Source organism: Akebia trifoliata, chromosome 15 (assembly GCF_017979445.1).
Source record: "Akebia trifoliata isolate Shusen 1 chromosome 15, ASM1797944v1, whole genome shotgun sequence".
NCBI lineage: Eukaryota > Viridiplantae > Streptophyta > Magnoliopsida > Ranunculales > Lardizabalaceae > Akebia > Akebia trifoliata.
The window spans coordinates 6,224,663-6,250,712 of NC_141389.1; the positions used below are offsets into that span (position 1 = coordinate 6,224,663).

Genomic DNA, 26,050 nt, shown 5'->3' on the forward strand with positions numbered 1-26,050 from the left:
GGATTTCTGAAACACATCTGGTAACAAAATAAAGTAATGGAATACACATCCATCATTGGGAATCATTGCGATCGGGTTGACGAGTTGATTAATCAGGCGAGTGCAAAAATGGGGTGTCTACAGAGTGTTAACCCATTATTTTGTGCAAAGTGACATGTTTGGTTTTGAAAAATGATTTCATTGTTTCTATCAAGTTAACCCATTGTGTTGGTATCATGACATGGAGCAAAAATCAATTTTCATGAATTAGTTTTTGTTGAGTAAACTCGATAGAAATTGAAATTGATTAAATTTCAAATTTGGGATGAATTTGTCTTTTAACTAAAATAAAATGATTAGATGATGATGATCAAAATCATTCCCCCTAAGATAGCATATTGACCTTAGTCCACTTAGGTTGACCTTAGTCTAGTCGATGGATCGTAATAAAGATCGATTCTCAAGTTGGACATAACCGATGCCTAACACCTTTCAAATTCTGTAACTTGACCCACGTACCAAGGATTTCAAAAGCAAATCGACTTGAATCCAATTCGGTGTCAATTTAGTTCCTAGACCTAAATTAGGTGGCGACTCCCAAATCGATCTCCCCAGCGGATCCTCCCTCGAGATTTTTTGCAGTACCTTCACATACGCCCCCTATGCACTCATCACAAGACCGTAGATCATTTGCCTCATGATATGCATAATCATAAATCTTCTTCTTATGTATCCCAAGGCAAATGATCTACAATTCTGTGATGGGGGCATAGAGAGGCGCATGTTAGACCTGACTGTCGAAAAAACTAAACTCAGTGCCATGTTACTCGTGTCAAAGGAAGGTCCCGACCAGCTCAGTACCTTATCAATTAAGGTAGAGCTGAACCACGTAAATCTGGACCCAAGTGGGGTCCATCTTAGTGCTATTGTACTCATAGTAGAGTAGGGGCATGACTAGCTTTTTACCCTGCCAATTACGTCAAAGCAGACCCACGTAGGCCCGAACCTAGGTGGGGTCCGTCTTTAATGCTTTATTACTCGTGTCAGAGTAAGGCCTCGACCAGCTTTATACTTAGCCAATTAATGCAGAGTAGAACCATGTAGGCCTAGACCCAGGTGGGGCCCAATTTGACTATTGTAACGTGCTAGCTAGCAGCAATCAAATGGGCTTTCTTTTATTGATAGTATCTTTTGAGGTTATAAGTATTCCACGGTCTAGGCAGCTCTTGTTCTTTTGTATTCTGGAATACTTTACGCAACACTAAGCTTCTTTCTTTTAATTGCATGTGACGGACATTTTTTTATAAAGATCAAGAACCTAGGTTGCATGCCACTAGGACCTCGTCCAAGCACAAAACATTCTAAACAACCTTGAACCGCATCCCATGACCTGGAAACTTCTCACATAGGTTAAAACTAGACAAACCATAGAAAATGATTCACTCAACCTCTAAAAATCCTGAGATTTGCGCAAATGATCAAAATTCGACAAAAATGATAATTTGAAGAGAATACGCATCAAACCATCTTTGTTCTCGATGAAACTTGACTAGCTATCACATTCTAAGACCTAGAATCCAAAAAACTTAGGCCCCATATCCAAAAACAATTAAATTGACAAAATTACAAAAGCATCCCTCAAAATATCTAAAATTCTTTTTCCACTCCCAAAACGAAGCCAAAATATTTCAAAACGATCCAAAAACATTACCTTTGCTCTCGAAATAAGACCAAAATCGTTGAAATAGATGAAATTTACAAAAAACCTCCAAAATTCGACAAACCTATGAAAATATCATAAACAATTTTTTACTCGGCTTTGAACATCTATTTTTTTTATTTTTTTTATTTATGAAAATGACTTCGAAATCAGATTCAAAATGTTGAAAAACCATAGGAACAACTGTAGGCACACCCAAAATTCAAAATCAATATTTTCTAAGAATTCCCTCAAATTTTACAAATTATCGTACAATCCAAACCAATCCAAAAATCAATTAAAAAAAAGTCAAATCGATCCAAAAGAAAATAAAAATAAAAAATATATTTCCCATGACTCACATATACACATGATCCCCACTCCATAATTTATTTTGACACGTTGACACCAAAACCAATTTTTGAAAAATCCAGAGTCCCCCATCTATCTTCAGCTGAACCACTCTTCCTGATTTTCTCTTTCAACTCCTCTATTACCCGCGTCATCATCACAACCTTCCACATCCTTTAGACTCTTTCAACTCTTCCCTCCCCTTGGACTCGATTGTGTATGGTCTCTACACATAGTTTAGATGTACTAGCATGTAGTGACAAGAAAAAGGTTGTGACTACATACCGTGCTCACTCACTGTTTTGGGGGTAACGTGGCACAAATATGAAATCGATTTCATTCACTAAAATGTTTTCAGTCGACTAATTTTTTATAATTATTATAATTATTATTTTTTTTGGTGTAATGTTACATAAAAACTCAAATTATTCAAAAATATAATGTGCCAACTCAACTTTTTTTTTTGGTTGCGATGTTTCATTGCAAAAAAAAAAAAAAAAAAGAATTATTTAAAAAAAATTACATCGAGTTGACTCACTGTTTTGAGGGAAATGTGGTGCACATGAAATTGATTTTGTTAATTTGCGAGTTAACCCATTATTTTGTGCAAAGTGGCATGTCTGATTTTGAGAAATGATGTCATTATTTCCATCAAGTTAAGCCATTGTGTTGGTATCGTGATATGGAACAAAAATCATTTTTCATGAATTAGTTTCTATTGAGTCAACTCAATAGAAATCTGGAATTAGTTAAATTTCAAATTTGGGAACTAAAATAAAATGATGAGATGTTGATGATCAAAATCATTCCCCCTAAGATAGCATATTGACCTTAGTCCACTTAGGTTGACTAAATCTAGTCGATGGATCGTAGTAGTGATTGACTCTCAAGTCGGACATAACCGATGCCTAACACCTTCCGAATTCTGTAACCTGACACATGTACTAAGGATCTCAAACGCAAGCTGACTCAAATCTGATTCGATGTCAAATTTTGGTCCTAGACCTAAACTATGTGATGACTCCCGAACCGATCTCCTAGAAGGATCTTTCCTCAAGATTTCCGCAGTGCCTTCACATACGCCCTCCTACACACTATCCACAAGATTGTTGATCATTTGCTTCATGATATGCATAATCATAAATCTTTTTCTTGTCTATCTCGAGGCAAATGTTCTACAATTCTGTGATGGGGGTGTAGAGAGGTGTATGTTAAAGGCGGGCGTCAGATTGCCACGTAGAATATTTAGGAAATACACATGTGGTTTAAATTAGAGGTGCACATTGGATCGGGCCAAATCGAGACCTAAATTGAATCGAACCAGTTAGGGTTGGTTTGATTCGATTTTATGGAGAATCGGTTTGGTTCTGGATTGACATTTTGAAAAACCAAGTGATTCGGTTCTACACACAATTCAAGGGTGTCCTAGAGCTGAACCGAACCAAATTTTATTATATTAAATATTAAATATAATATATTTATATTACAATATTTAACAATTAAATTCAACAAACCTCAGTTCTCTTCTTTCCCATCACAAGAACCTTTCAATTTTTTAGAATGAAACCCTAATCGTCGCCGTAACCCCTCACCAAAGAACCAATTCATCTCCATCGTTGGAAAAAGTACTCTTTTTTCTCTTTCTCTTTCTCTTTCCTTTTTCATGAATGAGGTTGAGAAATTTCCTCTTATTGATTCTGAATCTTCCAATTCTTAAAATTGTAGTTTAACTATTTAAAAAAAAAAAAAAAATTAGTAGAATGGATCTTTATATGAATGTTTTCTCAATGGTGTCAGATTTTCCATCACAAATTATTTGTGTTAAAAAATTATTATTATTGTTATTTTTAATAGTACTACCACCTATTTGATAATGGTTTCAGAATTATATGAATGTTTTCTCAATGGTTTCAGATTTTACACCAGAAATTTCATGTATTTGTGGTATAATTTTTTTATATTTTAACTACCACCTATCTGACAAGATTCCTCTAAGGGTATGTTGTCACTAGCCAGCAATTAAGTTTACTAAAGGAGCTAGGGGTGCCACAAATCTAATCTATGTTTTTGTGACCCAAGAATCGAATTGAATCGAACTAAGGTTGGTTTGGTTCTATGGCGTATGTGGTTCAAAATTTGTAGGACCGACTAAATTCGGTTTGGTTCCAATATTGCCCCCAACCCGAATCATGTGTGTAGAGGTCAATTTTGTAGTAAATCAATCTCGATCATGATTTCATCATTAAACCCACAAAAAAATAGAAGAAACATGGAAAAATAAAGAACACAAAGAATTTTTTACGTGGTTTGGTAAACGTGCCTACGCCCATGGACTTGAGGAGCTATTCCACTATAAATTTCACAATTACATGACTTCTTCTCCTCGGTCTCCTCTATCCTCTCGATTTTTCCTCTTCCTTTTACAATAGTCTCAAGGCCTTTAAACAGAAAAAATCTTAAAGAGAAATCCTAATCCTAGTTAAATTATAATTGGTCATTTTACCCCTATATAAATAAATTAATTACCTATTATAAAAAAATCATATTAAATTGGGATTCTTCTCTAATTACATAGAATTCTATTCAAACCTTGTCACGTGTCCATCTTGGGATGCTTATTGATCGTGCGAATAAACGGTCCAGTTGGAAGATGATTTTATCCCTCCAAAATGTGCACTCCTAATTTAAATTGGATGACATGACCCTTGAACATGGTATTCTTTTATAAAATATAATTTTAACCTTTATGATAAAATATAATTTTATTTATTTATTCTACTCAACCTTTTCAATCTCCCCTTACCCTGCTGTAGAAAATCCTTGCTTTTCTATAAAAATATATTTAAAGAGGTTGAAATAAATTGAATCTTAAGATTAAATTAAGAATGATTATTTATGAGAATTTTTTTTAAGGAGTTTTGGATACAATTTGAATATGAGGGAATTCAGATCATTGATTCCATCAAGGCCACAACGTTTCCATTCAGCTCATGCTTTTATGGGACACTAAAAAACACAAAATAGTGTCCATAATACAGGATGTGGACTCATGCTAGAATTATCATGGTGGACCTCCATCTCTCTCAAATATGGGCCCAGCCCGAAGCTCACTTGGATTCGGGCTTTGGACAGGACTTTGATGTTTGATTAAAAGAATGTTTTAATTTAAAAAGGAACTAAATAAATTATGAATATGAAATAGATCTTAAACAATCTCAAAAAAATTTGAAAGTATAAATAATTTAAAATCTTTACCGATTAGTCACAACAAAAACAATAGTTTTTAGCGACGCATTTTTAGCGGTAGCCAAAATAGCGCCACTGTACAGCACAGCCTGCGCGCGAAAACGAATAAATTTTTTTGCAAAAAACCTCTCTCCCTGTGAAAAACCTCTCTTCCTGTATCATCAGATTTTGTGAAAAATGCACACACACACACTCTCTCTCTCTCTCTCTCTCTCTCTGTATCAAGCTCATTTCATCTCCTCAACATCTAGGGTTTCAATGTTAATGGAAGAAACCTTCCCTTCTAATAGGTCTCTCTCTCTCTCTCTCTCTGTATCAATTTCGTCTATTCTCCTCTTCACATTTTCGTTTTCGTTTTGGATTGAATTTGTTTCTAGGTTTTGAGTGGCAGTCACCATTATTGACAGCTTACGAGCATCCAATTAGTTGCTCCGAGGCTCTTTTCCTCTCCGTCTCTCTTTTTGCAACTCTCATACATTTCATCTGTATTAACGCTCTTGAAACCCTAAATTCTCTTCAATGTCCCTTCCTTGCGTCGGATGTCATAGAGGTTTTCATGGAGATAATGATGTTTTTCATCTTTTTGTTCATTTCCTAGATTTTATATGAATTCGAATAAGGATTTGGAGAACCATCATAGCTTCTGTCAAGGGTTTCGCCATTGGAGCTGGTTTAAGAAGGGTTCTTACTGAATTTTCTATCTTTGTTAAATTTTGAAGTGGAAGATTCTCCGCTTCTACAAGGTGAATTGTTTGAGATTTATCTCAATTTGATTTTTTTTTCAAGGAGTGTGGTTTTGATTTCGATTTTGTCTCATTTCAGAAAGGCGGGAATGATTTTGAATTGAGATGTAATCTCTTCCTTTGTTCCTTTGTTGGCACATTTGTTTTTGTAGATGAATGTATTGCTTCTTTGGGAGGAGATCAGAGCCATGTATCTGTTCTAGTTGAATTGCTTCTTGTTTGTTTGAATCCTAAAAAATTGAAATTTTTTGATGGGAAAAGTAGGTATTGAGGAAGCATTTTTCCAATTTCCATTGTTTGGCTGCTGATATGATTAGAATACTTCTTATTCTAAATATAAATGGCATTATTGAATAACATATTAATTTTCTTTAGGAATTTAGTTGAATCATCAACTTCCAGTCTTTCTTAAACTTGTTTTTATATGACTTGTTTCTTAAACTTGTTTTTATATCAACATCCAGTCTTTCATTTGGACCAAGACTTGTGCCTTACAGGGATGTACTATATTTCTTATTTATTCTCTTTGTTTTGTAATATTACTACAAAATATTCCTCATAGTTATATGTTTTTCCTTGTTAAAACATTTAATTTTCATAGAGGTCTTTAACTTTATGATCATTTCTTTTGACTTTAATCTCTCGATTTGCAACTTGAACAGTTTGATGGATTTTCTTTAACTTCTTCCATCACTATTTTTTTCTTTCTTCTCTATTTCCATTTCTCTCTTTATGTTGAACATATGCATCCGCTTCTTATTAAAGTAGTATTTACATTCCTAAGTGTTACCTTTTGTTTGCGGGATAAAGAGTTGGAAGTATGAAACAATGGATGTGGTTCATTTTACTCTGATTTAATGAGTGTGTACTTAAGATTTGATCACAAACTTTAGAATGTGAAATTATGAATTCTCAATTGTTGTTTGATTTATTTTTTCCCTTGATTTTCTCTTTATTGGAGTTCTTTGCTATTTATTTGTATATAATTATCTATCTATCAAAAGTGCATTCTCATGAAGCTTACACCGTAGTCCTTGAGGTTTGCATGTCATAGCTTTTGTTAATGCAATGCCTCACCTCAAGCACTCAGCTACAAAACATATATATAGATGCACACAGCTAGATTGTCCATATGGGAATAGGGAATAAGGAGTTATTCTTTCTTAGTCTTACCTCTTATCTGTCTCTATTTGGTCATTCTATACATGAAGCATGGCTAGTCTAATTTTGTCTTGTAAAATTTTCCTTTCAGTTCACTTATTGCTCATTTATCACATAAAATTCAAATAAGAGAGAAAATAAATTAAATTCATTTGATATGGTTTGGGCATATACAAAGAATACTGATGACACTAGTGAGTAGATTTGGAGCAAATTTAGGGCTCTAGAAAGGGCAGGAGGCCAAACATGCCACAAATAGTAGTAAGAAAAGGAAGTACATTGCCTGACCAAAGTTTTGGCCTAGAACAGAGTGGAATTGGATTCGTGTTGTTCACCCCATTATTTAGGATAAACCGTAAGATCATGCTGTAATTTCTTTTCTGTGAGTTCTAGTGTCTCAAGGACTGATAGGTTCATTTGCATCCTCTATTCATCACAGGTAATGAGGAAGAATCTGTTAAAATATGTTCGTGCAACGGAGTTCAATCCAGAAGCGAAGTTTTGCAATCCTTGCCTGTCTTTCACCTTACCAAATGTAATTTGCAGGTAAAAGATTCTTGGGAAATTTTTATATTGTCTTTGATCAATTGAAGGAAAAAGAAAGTTGCTATTAATATTTAAAACAAATAGAACAAAGTGTAGATTTATTATAATTTCATTACTTAATCATTCTGGTGGACTGGTGGTGTTTGGGGACAAAGACATTGCGTTGGTGAGTTGGGTGGACTGGCGGTAGTTGTTGAACTCTGTTCAGGTGCACTCCAACTCTTTCTTCTAAACCAAAGCCTTTACTTCCTTCTACCTTAGTCAATTAAGCCCTCTTTTTTTTCTTTTTTTTTTTTTTTCGAGTTGAAGTGCTAACCTTTCAAAAAATTGATTAAACCACATAATTTTGTTTGCAGCTACTGCAATGACTGCAGGGACCTAGATTTATGCCGTGACTCGGCTTTACTTTCCCAAGAGTAGCGTTGTGCCATGCCCCAATGTGGGCAGCCTTATGATCGTGGGGTAATGGAGAATGCTCTTTTTCATTTCGTAGTGTCATTTTGTTCTTGTAGCGAATGCATCGTCTATTAAACATCGATGCGACGATCATGCATGCATTTGATGTGATTTTAAAATTCGAATATAAGGAAAATCAATGTCAAATCTCATCATTTATATTTTGGAAAAATCCAGGATATAATACCTTGGTTTCATATGTTACTAGGCTTATAGTGTACACTCTTTTGCTTCTCTTTGTGTAGTTGCTGTTCTAAACTCCTTGAAGGATGTATGGGAGAACGCTCCACCAAATCTAACAGGCATGTATCTCTGCCCCTCTACATCTCACAAGATCTCTTACAAAAAAGAAGGTTTCAATCTATTTTCCTGAAGTTACAAATCTTGTCATGCAGGGCCATGGAAGATACTCAACTTCGAGGAGAAGTACCACATCACCTGTTCAGTTCCCCTCAATTACAAACAGTGTGAGTATCTGCCGACTCTCAAAATAATGTGAAATAGTTCACAATGAAGCTAAGTGCAGTGCATATGTTATTACATGTTATGGGCTAGATTTTCCATGATCTTTGGCACAAGTTGGAACTTGTGCCAAAGATCTTAACAACTTGTGACAAAAATTAAATATACTCTAAAGATTACACCTCTAATAAGGCATGACATCATTGACAGAATGCGTGTAGCTTTAGATATGAGACAACGTACAACTTGGTGCAATGCTTCACTAAAATCGATCAAGTATAGATTCAAACCCGAATCCAAGTCTAATGTAATGTTGGACTCATAAAACTTACCATAGATTTCTCAGAATCAGATTTGTTATGTATCAGCAGGGGTACCAAGGTAGAAGTAGAACCCAATATGAGCTAAAATAAAATTAGCAATTTATATGATAAAGAAAACCTAGCATATATACCCTTTCCAAATTATGTGGAACAGGTTGTTTCTTGATCTCCAAGAAATGGACTTTAATTCCTAACTTTCCAGCTAATAACTTGGTGTGTTCTTCTTCTTCATTTTCCCGATTTTTTTCATATTTTATTTGATCAAAGAAAGTCTTCATAACCAGCTACCATTTTATTTATTATATTTCTAGCTCCTATGTTTTGTATCAGAGATTTTGTTAGCTAAACTTTCTATGTCATTACATATTAAAATTAGAGTAGGCCTAGCTTGACTAACCTAGTAAGGAAAGTGTTTTTGTTAACAACCTGGTGACAATGATGATCTAAATGTTCTGTTCATATAAGCATCATGTACTTGATGATCTGCAGTGTAGAAATGTATCTTTGTCTCCGACATGAGAAATGGTTGAATGGAAGTGTAAGACTATGGATGGTTGGTCATAAAACACAAACAATGATTGAACCTATATCAACTACTTTTCTTTGTAATAATTATGAGCAAAAAAGTATCCCGACTCTCAAAATCAAATGAAGATGAAGAGAATAGAATTTCTGATAACATTTAGTGGGTGGGGCATTGATGTTTTTACAGCCCTTTTGTTGTTTTTAACATAATAACTTGTGCTAATAGACAAATTCATCATTCCATGTTAGAACAATACAAGCATTTATTGTTCTATTTCCATATTTTTTTTTTGAAATCTTAGATGTAGGCCCATGCTCATATCATCTTCATGTTCATTTTGTTTGTACACCCAACACCATCACATGTACCGATTTTTTGTTTTTATAAGGTAAGCTATCTGTTATGAAGCTCTAATGTTTATTTGAATAATGAATTCAAATGCATAAGTGATTCTGATGCAACATCAATTGATTGAAGGATAAGAACACTAAATCCTAACTGCATAAAAGAAACAGGATTCAGATTATGGTTTACAGATGGTAAAAAACAGAGGGTTGTATATCAAACTTCAGAATAACTTATTTTTGTACTTATTTCTCCATCTTGCAAATTCCAATTCGAATATTTGGGGGATAGATGAAGATGTCAAAGCCTTAGAGAGGGTTACAATTTGTTTGAAGAAGCTGATAAAGGTATGAGCTACTTCTAGTTAATTTTTTATCTGCTAATATTCGCAACAAGGATCATCCATCAATTACATGCCAACTTGTGTTGTCTTCTTTATGTTTTAAGTGTCCAATAGAGACTCCTGTGGTGTGGTGTCCAATAGGGACATGGTTTTAAAGAGCTACAGCCCGTAAGATTTATGTTGTAGAAGTGCTGCTTGAATTCCTATTGGAATTCGGGTAACACTAGGAAGAATGAGATGCTGTCCAGTATGTATTTGCTTTGCATACTTCATTTTCCCCTTTAGGATGCCGGCCTAGAAATATCTCCTTTTGGACATGCATTACCTTTGTAGGGGAAAATTCTAGAGCACGGACACGCGGCTCGAATAAAGGCCAAGATTAATGATTATAAGGTCGGACAAACCGCGACTCTTGCTCGGTCTATAAACCCCGACGGATGCATGCATTCGAAGCTCGGAACTAAGCCTTCAACCGGTGGAGTGTTCCGGACAACTGCCCCGTAGGTCGGTAGGGCAGATCTGACAGATGTGCCAGCGATAGACAGACAGTCCTAACAACCCACGTCATGTCAGACCAACACTGATTTTCTCAGAAGTGATGGGGCAGTTGTAGCAACTCCTGCAGCTGACATGTCAGGGAGTAAGCTAACTACCCTAGGTCACCTCAAAGGGTGGCACAAAAAACGATCAGGTCGAATGCCTATATAAGAAAGAAAACTACCAGTAAAAGAGGTTCGAATTCTTCTTCTCTTAAAAACTACACTGAACAATTTGTCTAACTTGATCGTCGGAGTGGGCTGATTTGCAGGTCCCCCGAGCTGATAGAGAAGGAAAGTGTAGAGCTATTTCGTGCATCTACAATTTGGCGCCGTCCGTGGGAAACTTACAAGGAGAAAAACGACCAAGATGGGAAGAGCTAGAGGCGAAAATTGCGGAGAGCCATCAAACCCGCTACCAGCAGACTAGCCCCCAAACGCGCCAGACCCAATGCTTGCAATGTACAACTTACTCACGGAGATGAGAGAGGAAATGCGCAGGGGGTTAGAGAAACAAAATGATGAGATAGTGAAAATAAGAAGGGAAAACGAGGAGCTAAGGCAAAAGTTAGGCAAGCGCGCAGAGACCGAAGAAGGCCCAGGTGCAGAGCGGAGTAGCGATCATATTGTTCGAGCAGCAAGAACGGAGGTAGACTGGACCGAAGATTCAGCGGCAGCAAAAACGCAGCAAGGAAGCTCCGAAGTTAAAGAAACGATGACGATGAGGGAAGTGGAGGAAATGCTCAGGAGAAGGGATGAGGAATTCGCCCGAGGAAAGGATCCCGCACAAAAGGTGAGGAATGCAATTCGGGAACTCAAAGGGACACCATTCTCGTCGGCGATAATGAAGTCAGAGCCACCCAGATCGTTCCATATGCCAAAGTTTGAAACTTATGATGGAACACGAGATCCTATGGATCATATACTACACTACAGAAGTCAAATGGTGCTGTACCAGAACGATGATCCATTGCTCTGCAAGCTGTTTCCGTCAACCTTGAGGCTCGGGGCCATGATGTGATTCCAGGCCTTACCAGCTGGGTCTATTACGAACTTTTCCGAGCTGGAAGAAACGTTCGTTGGGCAGTTCGTGCACCTACGAAGGAAGAAGGTTGGGGTCAACACTCTATTCAACCTTCGACAGGAACCTGGGGAGAGTATTAGGTCGTTCGTAACTCGTTTTCGAACAAGAGCCCTGGACGTAGAAGGCATGGACGAGGCCACAGCATGCGCGGCGTATATCACTGCGGTGATCCCGGGAACACGGTTGCATGAGTCCTTGATCAAGTCTGATCCTACTCGTCTAGAAGATTTGTATGCGAAGGTGGAAAAGTACATCCTGGTGAAAGAATCTGTGAAGGGCAGGAGACGAAGCACCCAAACAGTGGCCAACAGTGAAGGGGGAATGGACGCTGCAAAGGTGCCGACGCACCTCGGAGGGGAAGGAAGCAAGAAAAAGCGGAGAGATTTGAACGAGCAGTCATGGTGGAAGAGAGGTCGGGTGTATACCCCGCTCAATGAGAAGCTATCCGTGATACTGAGGCACATAAAGGGGGAACCCGATTTCATTCAACCACCGCGGGGGTACAAGGGGAAGCCCGGAAAACCGTATTGCGAGTATCATGAGGCTGAGGACCATCCTACGGAGGACTGTTACAGGCTGCGCCATATAATACAGGATATGATTGAAGCAGGGAAGCTCGGTAGATATGTATCGGCGAGAAGAGGAAGAGGAGGGGAAATTTTTGAGAGAGCCGGACGAAAGCCCGAGCAAGTGAGGCCAACAAAAGGAGGGCATCGAGAGACGGAAGAGCGCAGGATAGTTCATACCATCACGGGGGTGTTGGGGGCCGAGATACCTTCTAGGCGGGAGATTCGGGAGAAGGTGAAAAAGATCCGACATGTGGTCGGAGTCAACAACGTGGCATCAAGAGTACGGGTAGCGGGGACGAAGTCCAGCGGAGCGGATCCCCGGGCGATCGTGTTCACAGAGGATGATCTGAGGGGAACGGCAAGGCCCCATCAAGACGCATTAGTGATTGTGCTCCCAGTGGGGAACGTCGAGCTCCGAAGGATACTGGTGGATTCGGGAAGCGCAGTGGATATTCTGTTCCTGAGCGCGGCTAAGAGGATGGGGGTTTCAGAAAGCTTGGAACCAACATCAACCCTCGTTTATGGCTTCAACGGTACTCCGAGCAGTCCGGTGGGAGAAATCACACTTCCGATCACAGCAGGTTCGAAGGTGGTAATGACGAGGTTCGTGGTGATAGATGCCGATTCGGCCTACAACGCGATCCTGGGGCGAAGGTGGATACACGAGATGAGAGCGGTCCCGTCGACCTATCATCAAGTTATTCGTTTCCCGGGTAAGGAAGGAATAATGGAAATTAGGGGTGACCAGGAGATGGCGCAAAGGTGTTTTCACCTGGCCTTGAAGCAAGACCAAGGCCCCGAGGCCGTCCCCTTGAAGAAGAGAAAGGTACCTCCAACTGTTAATGAAGCTTCGTAGCAATTACAGAAGCAGCTGCAGCGAGAGCAGCAGCGGGTAACAGTTGAGGAAGTCGAAGCCGTGGACCTCGGCGGCGATGGAGGACAGATAGTTAGTGTTGGTACCACGATGTTGCAGGAGGAGAAGGCAGCACTGCTCCAACTCCTGAAGGCAAACAAGGACGTGTTCGCGTGGTCATTGGAGGACATGCCGGGAATAGACCAATCGGTGGCGTGTCATAGGTTAAATGTTGATAAAAGCTTCCGACCTGTTAGACAGAAGCCGAGGAGGCTGTCTCCGCGCCTCAGGCAGGGGGTAAATGAGGAGATCGAGAAGCTTTTAAACGCCGGGTTTATCAGGGAGGTAGAGTACCCGGAATGGATAGCGAACATAGTGGCAGTACCGAAGAAGGATGGGAGGGTGAGAGTGTGCATTGACTTTATGAACCTGAATAAGGCGTGCCCAAAGGATAGCTTTCCGCTACCAAGGATCGACAGGTTGGTCGATGCCACTGCTGGTCATGAGAGAATGTCATTTATGGACGGCTATTCGGGGTATAACCAGATCCCCCTAGCAGCGGAGGACCAGGAACGAACATCATTCATCACCGAGCAAGGATTGTTTTGTTTTAAGGTTATGCCGTTCGGCTTGAGAAATGCCGGGGCAACCTACCAGAGACTCGTGACAAAAATGTTCGAAGGATTGATCGGGAAGATTGTGGAGGTATATATCGACGATTTGTTGGTAAAGAGCAAGCGAGCAGGAGACCATCTGGTAGACCTCAGGCAAACATTTGATCGGCTGAGGAGTTTCAAAATGAAGTTAAATCCGAAGAAGTGTGTCTTCGCCGTCTCCTCTGGAAAATTCCTCGGGCACATTATAACCCGGAGAGGCATCGAGGCAAACCCAGACCAGATCCGGGCGTTGGTAGAAATGCCGAGCCCCGCTAACCAGAAGCAGGTGCAGAAGTTGGCAGGGAGAATAGCTGCGCTGAACAGGTTTATCTCCAGGGTATTCGATCGATGCCGCCCGCTCTTCGCGTTATTGCAAAAGGAGAAAAATTTCGCCTGGGGTATGGAATGTGAGGCAGCTTTCAACGATCTGAAGAGGTATTTAGGGCAGCCACCGATCCTCAGTTCCCCGGAAGAGGGAGAGGAATTGGGAATTTACCTGGCAACTAGTTCGTCATCAGTGAGCTTAGTTCTCTTTAAAGTCGATATGGGGCGGGAATATCCTATCTATTACGTCAGCAAAACTTTGGGCGTATCGGAGGTTAAGTACACCAAGACGGAGAAGGTAGGATTGTCGCTCGTTTACTCGGCGCACAAACTCAGGCCTTACTTCCTCTCACACCGCATCCGAGTTGTGACGGACACCCCGCTGAAAGAGATGATGCACAGATCCGAAAAGTCGAGGAGGATGGCGAGGTGGGCTGTAATCCTCGGAGAGTACGATTTACAATTTGAATCCCGGACAGCGATAAAGGGGCAGGTATTGGCAGATTTCCTTGCGGATTTCCCGATTGAGGATCCGAACTGGGAAGAGTTGGAGAACGAAGACGAAGGGACGGAAGAAGTGGAGCTGTGGGACAAGCAGGCGGGATGGAGAATTTTCGTCGATGGGTCATCGAACTACTCAGGCTCGGGGGTTGGAATAGTAATTGTAACTCCGAGCAACGATAGGTTGGAAAAGGTAATCAAACTCGGGTATGGGGCATCGAATAATGAGGCTGAGTACGAGGCAGTCATCCACGGGCTGAGAATGGCAAGCGAGTTGAAAATAGGCCGGGTAAAGCTTTGTACCGACTCCCAACTTATAGCGAATCAGTGCAATGGGAAATTTGAAGCAAAGGACGAACGCATGGCGAGATACCTGGTCTCAGTTAAGCGGGAGATTAGGAAGTTCGATCAAGTGGAGATATGCCAGATACCCAGGGACGAGAACAGGCATGCAGACTCGCTGGCTTACATTGCCTCAATGCTGGGAGAAACAGAAGGACGGTCATTACCGATGGAATACCTGTTTAAAGCGAGTATCGAACACGAGGAAAAGGAGTGCGCACAGGCTGGAAGAACCTCGGGATGGATAGAGGAGTTCACGCGATATCTTCACTCTAAGGTTCTGCCAGCGGATAAGGGGGAAGCTAGAAAATTACTTCGACAGGTCGGCAGGTACACTCTTGTTGGGGAAGAGTTGTATAGGATGTCCTTCGGAGGACCGCTTCTTAAGTGCCTTACTAAGGAAGAATCCGAGCTCATAATGACGGAAATCCACGAGGGAATCTGCGGCAATCATTCGGGAGGACGGTCGCTCGCCAATAAGGTTATCAATCAGGGCTACTTCTGGCCAAGGATGCAGGAAGACTGTAAGAGGTATGTGAGGACCTGTGATCAATGCCAAAAACATGCTCCCATGCATCTGCAGCCAGCCAGTGAACTCCATCCTATGAAATCACCCTGGCCGTTCTCGATATGGGGAATGGACATTGTGGGACCTCTACCTCGGGGAAAAGGGGGCAAGCTATTTATCCTAGTAGCTACAGATTATTTTACTAAATGGGTGGAAACTGTTCCCCTTACACGGATTCGGGAGGAAGAAGTTATCAAATTCACATGGGAGCACATCATAACGAGATTCGGGATCCCTTATGCGTTGATCTCTGACAATGGAACTCAGTTCAAGGGCAACCGCGTGCAATCGTACTTCAAAGAATACAGAATCCGTTCTCTGCAATCGTTGCCAAGATATCCACAAGGAAATGGCCAAGCTGAAGTATCGAACAAGACAATCCTGGCGAACTTGAAGAAGAAGCTGGCGAAACATAAGGGAAGATGGGTAGACGAGCTACATAGCGTCCTATGGGCGTATCGAACCACGGCAAGAAGGGCGACAGGTTTCACTCCGTTCGCGCTAGCCTATGGTACGGAAGCTGTTATTCCAACCGAGATACAGGTTCCTACTACGAGGTCACAAGTGGCAGAGACGGAGGTCAATGATGAAATGATGGCTCGGAATTTGGATTGGTTGGATGAAACAAGGGAAAGAGTCATAGAGAGATTGGCACGGTACCAGCAGGTGTTGAAGAGGTCTTATGACCGGAAGGTACGTCGCAGGGAGTTCAGAGTCGGCGATATGGTGTTACGAAAAGTATTTTCTAATACCAAGGAAATTAATAGTGGGGAGCTCGGCAGTAACTGGGAAGGACCGTATGTTGTGCGAAAAGTCGGGGAAACCGGCGCTTACTACTTGGAGACTTCGACCGGGGATGAAATTCAATCACCGTGGAATGTATTCAATTTAAAGAAATATTATCAATAAAGTCATCTTTGCTCCACAGCCCTGCTACCTAAGGAAAAGCCTTGGTCCCACCACGGGGACCAAGCCCAACTGAGGAGTTGGTCTAAGGAAAAGCCTCGGCCCCTCCATAGGAGCCGAGCCCAACTGAGGAGTTGGTTTGAAGGAAAAGCCTTGGTCCCACCACGGGGACCAAGCCCAACTGAGGAGTTGGTCTAAGGAAAAGCCTTGGTCCCACCACGGGGACCAAGCCCAACTGAGGAGTTGGTCTAAGGAAAAGTCTCGGCCCCTCCATAGGAGCCGAGCCCAACTGAGGAGTTGGTTTGAAGGAAAAGCCTTGGTCCCACCACGGGGACCAAGCCCAACTGAGGAGTTGGTCTAAGGAAAAGCCTTGGTCCCACCACGGGGACCAAGCCCAACTGAGGAGTTGGTCTAAGGAAAAGCCTCGGCCCCTCCATAGGAGAAAAGCCTCGGCCCCTCCATAGGAGTCGAGCCCAACTGAGGAGTTGGTTTGAAGGAAAAGCCTTGGTCTCACAACGGGGACCAAGCCCAACTGAGGAGTTGGTCTAAGGAAAAGCCTCGGCCCCTCCATAGGAGCCGAGCCCAACTGAGGAGTTGGTCTGAAGGAAAAGCCTTGGTCCCACCACGGGGACCAAGCCCAGCTGAGGAGTTGGTCTAAGGAAAAACCTCGGCTCTCCATAGGAGCCGAGCCCAACTGAGGAGATTGGTCCAAGGACGAAGCCTCAACTCCTCAACAAATAGCCAAGCCTAGCTGAGGAGTTCGTCTGAAACTAAAAACTTGGTCCGAAATAAGGAGTCTGATTTAGAGTCAGAACCCCGGATCTTCGCTGGCATCAAGCCCATGCCAAAATGCCACGATCAAGAAACGACTTCTGTCTTGGACAGATGATGAGCCTAAGGAGCTAGGTATAGTTAATTATTTCGTTTGTTTCTTAAGCAATAAACCTCAACATGGCAAACAGAAAAGAGAATGCAAAAAAGCAAAGGACACAAGAATTTCAGAAAAATATCTATTTATATATATTTTCGTTGATTACATATGGGATTACAAAAATGGGTCACAAAAAAAAAGGTAAAGGAAAAATCTATACATCTGCTTCGATCACAACCGCGGCATCATCGGGGGCCTGGTCTTCAACTGGGGCAACTGGGGCTTCAAGATTAGGCTCGGGAGGAGCGGTTTGAGTGGCTTCTGGGATCACTTCCGGCCTCTTTGCAGCGGCCTCAGCTCTCCGTAGCTTCGCCTGTAGCTTGTTGTAAGCTGCCTCCCAGGCTTCCTCTGAAGAATCCAGTTGGGCTTGGAGGGAGTTAAGCTGATCTTGAAGTGCTCTCTCCTGCTCCGCCTCCTTTGCCTTCACCAGCACTTCCAGGGAAGAGATCTTCCCCTCTGCCAGAGCCAGCTTATCTTTATTCTGCTCCAGCTCGGATAGTGCGCTATCCAAGCTAGATTGGAGCTTCTGGGAATTGGCCGCAGCCGCATCCCTTTCAGCCTGTAGCTGAAGAAGGCGACCTTCCGCGGACCGAAGGCTGTCCACGGAAGCATCGCGGGATTCCACGAGCTTGGCCATGGCGTGTTGAGCTTGAACAGGAAGGAAGGAACTGCGTTAGCGGGATGAAAGAGCCAAAATATATATATATATATATATATATATGTAGCAGATTAGAAGAAAAGAATTAAGTAACTTACCACGGCCAGGGCTCGGAACGCGTCGCGGGAGAATTTCGCCGAATCAGCAGCAAAACTTCGGCGAACCTTCTCGACGTCACGCGGGAGCGCGGACGCATCAAACACTGCCCGGGTTATTTCCGGGTCGGATAAGGCAGAGTCCTTATCAGACACCGGCCTCCCCCGGATCGTGGGTTGCACCACCCATGGAGAGGGAGGGGGCAGGCTCCCCCTTTGGGCCGATCCAGCCGAGGACGCCTGTGATGGCTCGGCTGGATGGTTGAATTCCTCGGGTGCGGGAGGTGGTGGAAGCTGGGGTATCGGGGCCGGAGAACGAGGCCCCCTCCTTAACCTCTTGAGAAGAGGTTGACGGTCTTCTTCTTCTTCTTCTTCTTCGTCGACCAGGGCGGCGCGCCCCACCACAGTAGCCCCGGAAGGAAGGGCGGGGGGAGCCTCGGCAATCTCGTCCTCGGAATCTAAGCCGAGGATCGGTGGAGGGCGCTTGGATCGGAGCGCCATGTCGGATTGGCGTATGGTTGGGGGAAGAAGAGCTGTCACTCGGTTGTAGAGTTCGGGGTTTGCAAGAAGATGTGTGATCACCACCGACTCCCCCGGGAACTTATCCTTGCTCGGATCTGCAGTATCGTTCAACCAACTGATCAAAAAATCGCAGAAAGAGGGCATGACAAGAATCAGGACGGGAACAATTAGTAAAGCTCACCTTGAGGGTTGAAGGATGAGAAGGCGAGAGGGGGAAGCTCGTCCCCTTGAGCGTTTTCCCATTGCCCGGCCATCTGGATCGGGAACAAGAACCATTCCTTGTCCGAGTCCGGCAGCTCGACCAAGGACGGCTTCCCTCTCCTCTTTGACAAGTAAAAGAAGCCCGGCCTGTTCGGGCACTTCTTTAGGGAAAACTGGGCCCTGATGTCCCAGAGTCCGAGTTGGAGGCCCTCCTCCAAACCACTGTTCATGTGCTCAAAAGCACTGATGAGACGGAAGAAGTTTCCGCTCATTTGGCCAGGGGCCCTCCTATAAAAATTTAGGACCTCCCGAGTCAGCCTACTTAGAAGGACTCTGAGGCCCGCTTTTAGTTGCCCCCAGTGCACCACTGTGGTATCGGGGGCACTACCTCTGAGCAGCGTGGCATCATCCACATAGGACATGCCCACGCTGTCAGGGACACCAAAGGTGTCCCTAACTAGCTCAAGGGGAGGGCAGGCGGGGGAATAAGATTTCCCCCTGGCCATGAATAGAGTGAGAAGGAAGAGGGCAGAGGCAGAGGAGAGGGAGAGACCTTGTTTTGGTTACCTTATTCACTCCTCCAGAGGACCCAGAGGCCTTGGGTGATCGATCGGCTGGTGGCGCGAAGGAGCTGGGAGGACGCAGCAGCGGCGCGGCGAAGGCAGGGGCAGGTGCACGAGAAAGGGCAAGGAAGACACGTGAGAGGGCAAATGGGCAGCGTAACAGCAAGGAGGACAAGAGTGAAAATGCAGAAGGGAGATGATGGGGATATTTATAGACAGGGAGGACCTCGAGAAGCGCGCTTAGGATCAACGGACAGGGTTTTCTCAGGTCAATAATGAGACATTAAACGCTGAGAAACCCAATATGACCGTTCGCCCCTTCGCACGCGAATCGAGCCATTCCCCGGGCGCCACGTGTACTCTATGCCATAATTGCGCCGTTTGAACCAACAGACAGGACGCACACTACGATAACAGCCCAACCAACCGCCGCCCTCGAAAAGTGAAAGGGCTGAGTAACGATTAGCCATAAAGAAATCATTAATCTTAGCTGAGACCCAATGAGAGGTACCCACGTGTCAGTTTCCTAATTTATTATTAATATTCTCGAGTGCCCGATCATTCCGACCGAGCTCCCGAGAGGGGGTATTGTAGGAGAAAATTCTAGAGCACGGACACGCGGCTCGAATAAAGGCCAAGATTAATGATTATAAGGTCGGACAAACCGCGACTCTTGCTCGGTCTATAAACCCCGACGGATGCATGCATTCGAAGCTCGGAACTAAGCCTTCAACCGGTGGAGAGTTCCGGACAACTGCCCCGTAGGTCGGTAGGGCAGATCTGACAGATGTGCCAGCGATAGACAGACAGTCCTAACAACCCACGTCATGTCAGACCAACACTGATTTTCTCAGAAGTGATGGGGCAGTTGTAGCAACTCCTGCAGCTGACATGTCAGGGAGTAAGCTAACTACCCTAGGTCACCTCAAAGGGTGGCACAAAAAATGATCAGGTCGAACGCCTATATAAGAAAGAAAACTACCAGTAAAAGAGGTTCGAATTCTTCTTCTCTTAAAAACTACACTGAACAATTTGTCTAACTTGATCGTCGGAGTGGGCTGATTTGCAGGTCCCCCGAGCTGATAGAGAAGGAAAGTGTAGAGCTATTTCGTGCATCTACAACCTTCATAGCAGATGCTTATCAATTTGTTCATCATGCTTCATTTTGGCCTTTAAGATGCTAGTGTCAATAGATGATACATTGGAAAAGATTAAACAAAGCATAATTTATTTTTCTGTTGCACTTTACATTTGCAGATGGAACCTGGACAAAGTTCATCTGGTGAGAGGACAAAGTCGAAGAGAAAAGGAGGCCGTACTCGATGCCTCTCATTATAGAATCTAAAGCCAGGAGAAAGGTTTGAAATAGTGCGAGACAGCCATGGACAGCCTGTGGGGAAGCATGTGGCTAAGCTCCAAAGATACTTAGGTATATTAATTTGATTAATGTATATGAATTGTAGGTTAATGAGCAGCACAATCAACCCGACAATGATCAGTGTTTACAACAACCATGATAGATAGTTTTTATTTTTTGAGTCATAAACATGGATTTATAAGCATTGACTCTTAATTCAATTGACTTATTATTTTGTTATACTTGTCTCTTAACTAATTTGATTTACTAAGTAATTGTGTTTAATTGATAGGTTGTATAAAAATAGGTATTTAATTATAAATAATTTTAAAATAAAAGAAATTAAAAAATAAAAGAGAAATCTTATTAGTGGTGATCGTTACTGCCACTATAGGCATTCAAAATTGTATTTATAGCTACGGTAAAAACCTAATTAGCGGCAGTTTTTAACCACCACCAAAGATCTCTCGTATCTATGTTGACAGTAATACACTATTAGCGGCGGTTTCTGACCGTCACTATAGGACTCACGCATATCTCAAGCGACGGTAATATGCTATTAGCGGCGGTTTTTGACCGTCACTATAGGACTCACTCATGTCTATAGCGACGGTAGTACAATCTATTAGCTACGGTTATTGACCGCCACTATAGGGCTCCATATGGCCTTTAGCGGCGGTTTTTTTATATTTGGGACGGTTTTTGACCCCCGCTAAAAACCTAAAATTTTGTAGTGACTATTATAATGATTCCAAAATTTGAAGAACAAAAAAGGCTCGTGCATTTAAATTTAGAGAGTTACTATTGCCACACCAACTTTTACTAATGCCACATCAAAAAAGGCTCTCACATTGAAGAACAAAATAACCATTACAATATAAAATTACAATCCAACAACCCTTCAAACGATGTCAGTTTGTTGTCTAAAATTACCAAAATATTCTTTCACAATTACTTTACCAAATATTTTATATAACAAAAAGACCCTAACAACAATATAATATACAATTAGATTATCTATTTGAATTTTTTTTAAATAATTCTTAAAACCAATTACAGAAAATTGATCAACAAATCCTAACTTTGGTGATACTTGTGCTGTGCATTTGCACATGCCACCTACTAGTAAATATAAAACTTAACATGAAAAAAACAAAACATTATACTTTATAGAATTTAAAATTTAACAATTTTTACATTACAAAGCATAAATATAATTAAAACATTACTACAAAATTAAGAGTGCACAATTCTATCCAAAAATAAAAAATTACAATTTGATAAATACAATTACAATGTGAATATATATGGGTCCGGTTCGACACCCAACATTTTGCCCAACATGTTTTGTCCTACATGGGTTAGAAGTTTTGGAATAGGCTGATTTTTGGTGAGGATGATCTCTATGATGAGGAGATCATCCTCACCAAAAATCAGCTCAATCCAAAACTTCTAACCCCATCACAAATGGTTTACAAAAAATGGACTGTCCATGATTTTTCAACTTGTAAACATGGGGTTAGAAGTTTTGAATGAGCTGATTTTTGGTGAGGATGATCTCCTCACCATAGAGATCATCCTCAGCAAAAATCAGCCCATTCCAAAACTTCTAACCCATGTAGGACAAAACATGTTGGGCAAATTGTTGGGCAAAATGTTGGGTGCTGAACATTTCCCTATATATATTTAGGGAGCGGTTCGGTAGCCCTAAAGTTTGCTATACATTGTGCTAAACATTTTTTGTAAATTACTTTTGATAGGGTTAGAAGTTTTGGAATAGGCTGACTTTTTGTGAGGATGATCTCTACGGTGAAGAAATCATCCTCACCAAAAATCAGCTCATTTTGAAACTTCTGAACCCTAGTTTACTAGTTGAAGAATTGTGGACCGTCCAATTTTTGTAAATCACTTTTGATGATGTTAGAAGTTTTGGAATAGGCTGATTTTTGGTGAGGATGATCTCCTCATTATAGAGATCATCCTCACAAAAAATCAGCTCATTCCAAAGCTTCTAACCCATGTTTAGAAAAATGTTTCGCAAACTTTAGGGCTGCTGAAGCTCCCCCATATATATAGAGGGCGGTTCATGGGACATATGTAAAAACAATGGTTTTTCAAAATATGGGTTAGAGGTTTTGGATTGAGCTGATTTTTTTCTAGGATGGTCACTACGATGAGAAGATCATCCTCACAAAAAATCAGTTCAATCTGAAACTTTTAAATCCATCAAAAGTAATTTACAAATTATTGGCAAAAATTGACAAAAAATCGATGATCCACATTCTAAATCACATTTAATGGGGTTAGAAGTTTCAGATTGGACTGATGTTTTTTTTCGAATGATCTTCTCATCATAGAAATCATCCTAAAAAAAATCAGCTCAATCCAGAACTTCTAACCCATATTTTGAGAATTTATTAATGTTACATTGTTTTTACATATGTTTTTTCACATGTCCCTTGTATATATATATCAATCAAGCAAGGGGATTAGTGGTTAATAGGGGTGAAGATTGGTTTAACGGGATTTGAACCTAGGTTCACGGGATCAACTCTCCTCAAGCTCCATTTCATATATAATTTCTTTCTCAACAAGTAGAAACAGTTGTAGAGAATGGGATCATGGCAGAAAGAATATGATGTCTCTATATTACTACCAAAGTATCAAAACCATCAAATTATCATTGCATGCATTATTACCAAAGTTAGTTTGATATTTTATTAAAATGTTCAATTATTTTTGTTTTAATTTCATTTATGTTACATTGTCCAACTTAATAATCATTTTAATTAATAATTTCTATTGTAATTTTTAGCCTTTTATTTTAATACGTAGAATCTAAAGTAGTTTCTGTCCAAAAATGTAATGGAATTTCTACCCAATTATTATTTTTTCCATTTGGGGAACAACTTTCCACACATCTTACCATTTAGTTAAGTGCCATTTCTTACTTTATTAATTTTTTTTACTTAAATAATTTTTTAAAATTCTTGATATCTAGATTTTGAACTACCAATGTAAACTAATTATAAAACTAAATAGATAAATAAATAACTATCAATGTAAAGTATTGCATTCCTAATTGGTTCTAAACAAGTTTGTACAATTAAATTAATTATGTGACAACAATATATGTGGATTACTTTTTCATTTATAGAAAATTGTATTATTTGACTAACAAAATTATATAATGTGTCATTGGAAAAAGCATTATCTAAACTAATTAAAATTATTTTATCTTGTGTTCCCAAACTATGTATTTCATCATCTATTTTAGTTGCCAATCAAAATCTAAATGTGGCGGGCTCCCTAATTAAGAAAACAAAATAATGTGGTATTTTACATAAATACCAAAACCTTAGTTTGGGGTCCATAAATCTTAAGTGAAACTAATTTTTCCAGGAATTTGTTTAAATATATTAAGTGGCGTGTAATATTAATTTATTGATTTAGTGTGCTACAAGTAAAAGTTGATTTGGCAATGTAAGTTCTCTTAAATGTACTAAATATTCTAAAATTTGTAATTATGTTTTAAAAAAAATTTATATATAACATATAACTCATAGAGTTCAAGTCAATTGGGTTAAAAAAAGGTTTCAGTAACGAAGTCTAGTCATCTCAACTGCAAGTTTACAATATTGGTTTAATAAGTGTGCATGAATTCACCTACGTTGTTATAACAAAGATCAATCAATTGGGTAGCAAGCTAGTTTGCAGTACAAACATTAGATGAAAACTACTTTAATTAGACACACAGTTGCACAGTATTATTTATTACATGTGAGGATAAAAAGTGGAGAGCATACATACACACAACTTGGAACAAAGAAAGTGATATTGATATGAAGATTGCAAAATAAGTTTGCTTGATTTCACCGGGGAAAGACTGTGAAGAAGGTTTGGATGGAAGTTAGCAAGATAACATAACCTGCAGCAATTAAAGCGATAGACGTCCATGGGCTACGAAAATAAGTGTGCATGAATTCATCTATGTAGACCCTCCTCTTTTTCTGAAGATGGGATTGAATTTTATCTACAACTTCCGAATAGGCAAAAGGATCATGAATCAACCCTGTTGCCAATTGGTTAACGAGATTAGCCACTTCCTCGTCACTGCCAAGGTAATTGAAAATTATGCCCTCAAAGCACAACACTTTCACGTCATCAGCATGATCAATAAGTGGATCTTGGAAACAAATGAAGGCAATGAATGGGTGATTTTTACGATCACAACAACTTAATTCATAGGCAATTAAATTGAGAAACCTGTCTTTGGTGTAATGGTTGATTTCTATTTGAGGAAGTAATAGCTCTCCACTTAGCAAATGAGTTTGGAATTCAACGTCACATAAACAAATTGAATTCTTTCTCTTGAATGTAATCCCCTTAGCTAGAAGCTCCTTGACTGGAGGGTATGATTGCTTCGGCCCTACCTGGTGATGAAAATTAGGTTTGTCACCGACTAGTTTGGCACGGAAAAGGTCTATGATGTGAAAGGGATCACGAATTTGACTAGCAGATGGTGATGAACACATCCCGTAGGTTTTGCCAATTTCCGAGTCTATATAGCTGTGAACCATAATGTTAAAGCCACGGCGTCGATAACAGTTCATCAACTCCTTCAAAATTAGGTACGGGAGTTGGTTCTCAAGCAAGAACAAATCTCTACATATCAAAGGTATGTCATTTCCTAATGTCATGAGCATGTTCCATCCTCTACCAAGTTGAATAAAATTCAAAATAAAGCAACCATCCAAAAGCATCATGACTATGAATGCTTCATTGTCGAAATTAGCCATGACGGAATCATTGTAGTACATCTTAGCCTGACCAGTTAAAGATTCAAGCTTACTGTAGATATCATACACGCTAGACTTACAGTCAGTGACAAATTGTTGAGCAGATATGATCTTGAACTCTTCTATCCTCGCTAACTTAGATTTTCCATGGTGATAAGGTCCAATTGATACCACTGCAGGATCAAAGCATTTACTGTAAGCTTTGTACTCCCGCAGCCGTAGTGGTACTCTAAGAATATGAATGTTGTGACATTTCATTTTTTCGTTTGTGGTGTCCGTTTCTATGCTGAACAACCACTACAGGAAAAATGATCTATAGCAACGACTTGTAACGATGGTTAATTAGAATCTGTGGCTATAAACCATTTACTTGCACCCAAAACTTAAGTTGTTATTGAAATACCC

At 40.8% G+C, this 26,050-nt stretch overlaps 1 protein-coding gene and 1 long non-coding RNA gene across 4 annotated transcripts; one reads left to right on the forward strand and one right to left on the reverse strand.

The window, feature by feature from the left end:
• The first annotated feature begins 5,382 nt into the window (after positions 1 to 5,382).
• On the forward strand, positions 5,383 to 21,062 carry LOC147384112 (uncharacterized). Of its 3 annotated transcripts, XR_015172882.1 has the most exons (8): positions 5,384 to 5,565; positions 5,874 to 6,018; positions 7,619 to 7,725; positions 7,881 to 7,933; positions 8,082 to 8,187; positions 8,427 to 8,483; positions 8,577 to 8,648; positions 20,747 to 21,062. It is a non-coding gene; the product is annotated as an uncharacterized LOC147384112 (long non-coding RNA). The 3 variants fall into 3 exon arrangements; XR_015172881.1 differs by having other exon boundaries at positions 5,384 to 6,018; XR_015172883.1 differs by lacking the exon at positions 7,881 to 7,933 and having other exon boundaries at positions 5,383 to 6,018.
• A 3,656-nt stretch (positions 21,063 to 24,718) lies between these two features.
• Positions 24,719 to 25,903, reverse strand: LOC147384113 (UPF0481 protein At3g47200-like). The gene has a single exon (XM_086426333.1). It carries the CDS (start codon positions 25,901 to 25,903, stop codon positions 24,719 to 24,721), a length of 1,185 nt encoding a protein of 394 aa, XP_086282459.1.
• Positions 25,904 to 26,050: the final 147 nt, after the last annotated feature.

Bases quoted from the DNA above. Each gene is read 5' to 3' on its own strand.
- LOC147384113 (XM_086426333.1), bottom strand. From the start codon at position 25,903: ATGAAATGTCACAACATTCATATTCTTAGAGTACCACTACGGCTGCGG.